Source organism: Apis dorsata, unplaced genomic scaffold (assembly GCF_000469605.1).
Source record: "Apis dorsata unplaced genomic scaffold, Apis dorsata 1.3 scaffold_197, whole genome shotgun sequence".
Lineage (NCBI taxonomy): Eukaryota > Metazoa > Arthropoda > Insecta > Hymenoptera > Apidae > Apis > Apis dorsata.
Genome location: NW_006263481.1, coordinates 537,776 through 539,345, shown reverse-complemented (window position 1 = coordinate 539,345; position 1,570 = coordinate 537,776). Strand labels below are relative to the sequence as shown.

General features: G+C 43.1%; 1 protein-coding gene across 1 annotated transcript in view; it reads left to right on the top strand.

Annotated features, from left to right (window-relative positions):
* LOC102671167 overlaps positions 1-1,570 on the top strand; it is a 77,480-nt gene that overhangs the window by 62,131 nt on the left and 13,779 nt on the right. The window contains exon 3 of the mRNA XM_006614794.2: positions 1,456-1,564. Coding sequence (XP_006614857.1) covers positions 1,456-1,564 — 109 coding nt within the window. The remainder of the gene's footprint in view (positions 1-1,455; positions 1,565-1,570) is intronic.

Here is a 1,570-nt window from a genome sequence, read left to right as displayed (position 1 = left end):
TTTTTTTTTTTTTTTTTTTTTTGATAAACTTTCGACTAACGGCGGAATTTTTAGTTGCTCTTAATTTCGAGGCCAACTCGTTCTCGCACCGCTGCCTCTCGTTCGCCCATCCTCCCGCCGCCGTTGAAATCGACGTGGTTCAAGTGGTTTTCAGCGTTCCCCCGGAACCTGAATATTTATTTGCTCTTCCATAGAGATGTTGACCCGAAGCGTTTGAAATTGAAACGAACGTGGCAGCCAATGATTTCTGGGCCGTGTAAAAACCTTCCCGATGTAACCGGCGGATACGTTGTTGCGCGAAATTTTTTCTATGCCTCCTCCAATATTTGACCTGTCTATTGTTATGAGAAGTTGGTAATTACCTCAAAGTTGCCGAGAACTAGTGAAATTAAGTAATAAGAATAAAAATAATGATCCAATCCTTGAACATTGGATTGCTTTTGACCTACATATGAAATTTCCGTACTTTAAGATATTGCAGAATAATTCGTTCGTGCGTGTAGACCCCGTTTTTCAACTCGTGCGCGTAGACCCCGTTTTTCAACTCGTGCGCGTAGACCCCGTTTTTCAATCCGTGCGCGTAGACCCCGTTTTTCAATCCGTGCGTGTAGACCCCGTTTTTCAATCCGTGCGCGTAGACCCCGTTTTTCAACCCGTGCGTGTAGACCCCGTTTTTCAACCCGTGCGTGTAGACTCTGTTTTTCAATCCGTGCGTGTAGACCCTGTTTTTCAACCCGTGCGTGTAGACCCCGTTCGTGCGTGTGAATTTCATGTTTACGTATTTATCATATCTATTCAAAATATTTTTTTTATTAATATTTTTTTACCATTATCGAAATCTCTATGTTTATTAATGCGATGTGTAAGATAGTAAGTGAGATTTGCCATTTTACGTTTTTCGATAAAAAGAGAAAAACTATTCCATTCTCTGGCGAGAATATTTAATTACTTACTCAATCTCATCTGTACGGAGAACAGGGTATCCCGAAATCGATAGCAGCTTGAATGTGTACGGGATCGGATAATTGAGTGGTGGATACCTCTCGAAATTCCCATGGAGACGTCCTCACAGCGAGTAGCTCTCCCTTGATTACGGAGACAGCTGATTGATGCTTCGGGGTACGATCCAGCTGGTTTGATCGACCATCTTAAGATCATTCGCTGCTCTTTGGACTATGAAATTTCAACTCGGAATCAACCAATGAACAAGACAGACCACACGCACTATTGATTTACGTGTTCATTCCGTTTAAAAAGCTGAATTTTCTGCTTCAGTACTTTTCCACTCTCGACCCAAGCGCACATATCTTGAATTCTCTAATAATCCTTCCTATACCTTTTACGACACTTTACGACCTAAAAATATTTCTTCAATTGATAAAATACCATTTTGTACGTCACAAATTTGAAGGCAAAGAAAAAAATTTCGCTCACTTTTACGCTTTACATTTACAGATGCTGCAGTGATGGACGGCGAGGGCACGCTGGGCCGCGGTCACGGGAACGGGGGCCGTGGGCTGCGCCGTCAACGGTCCCTAGAATGGAGAGAGAGGCGCGGTTACGGGCCCAG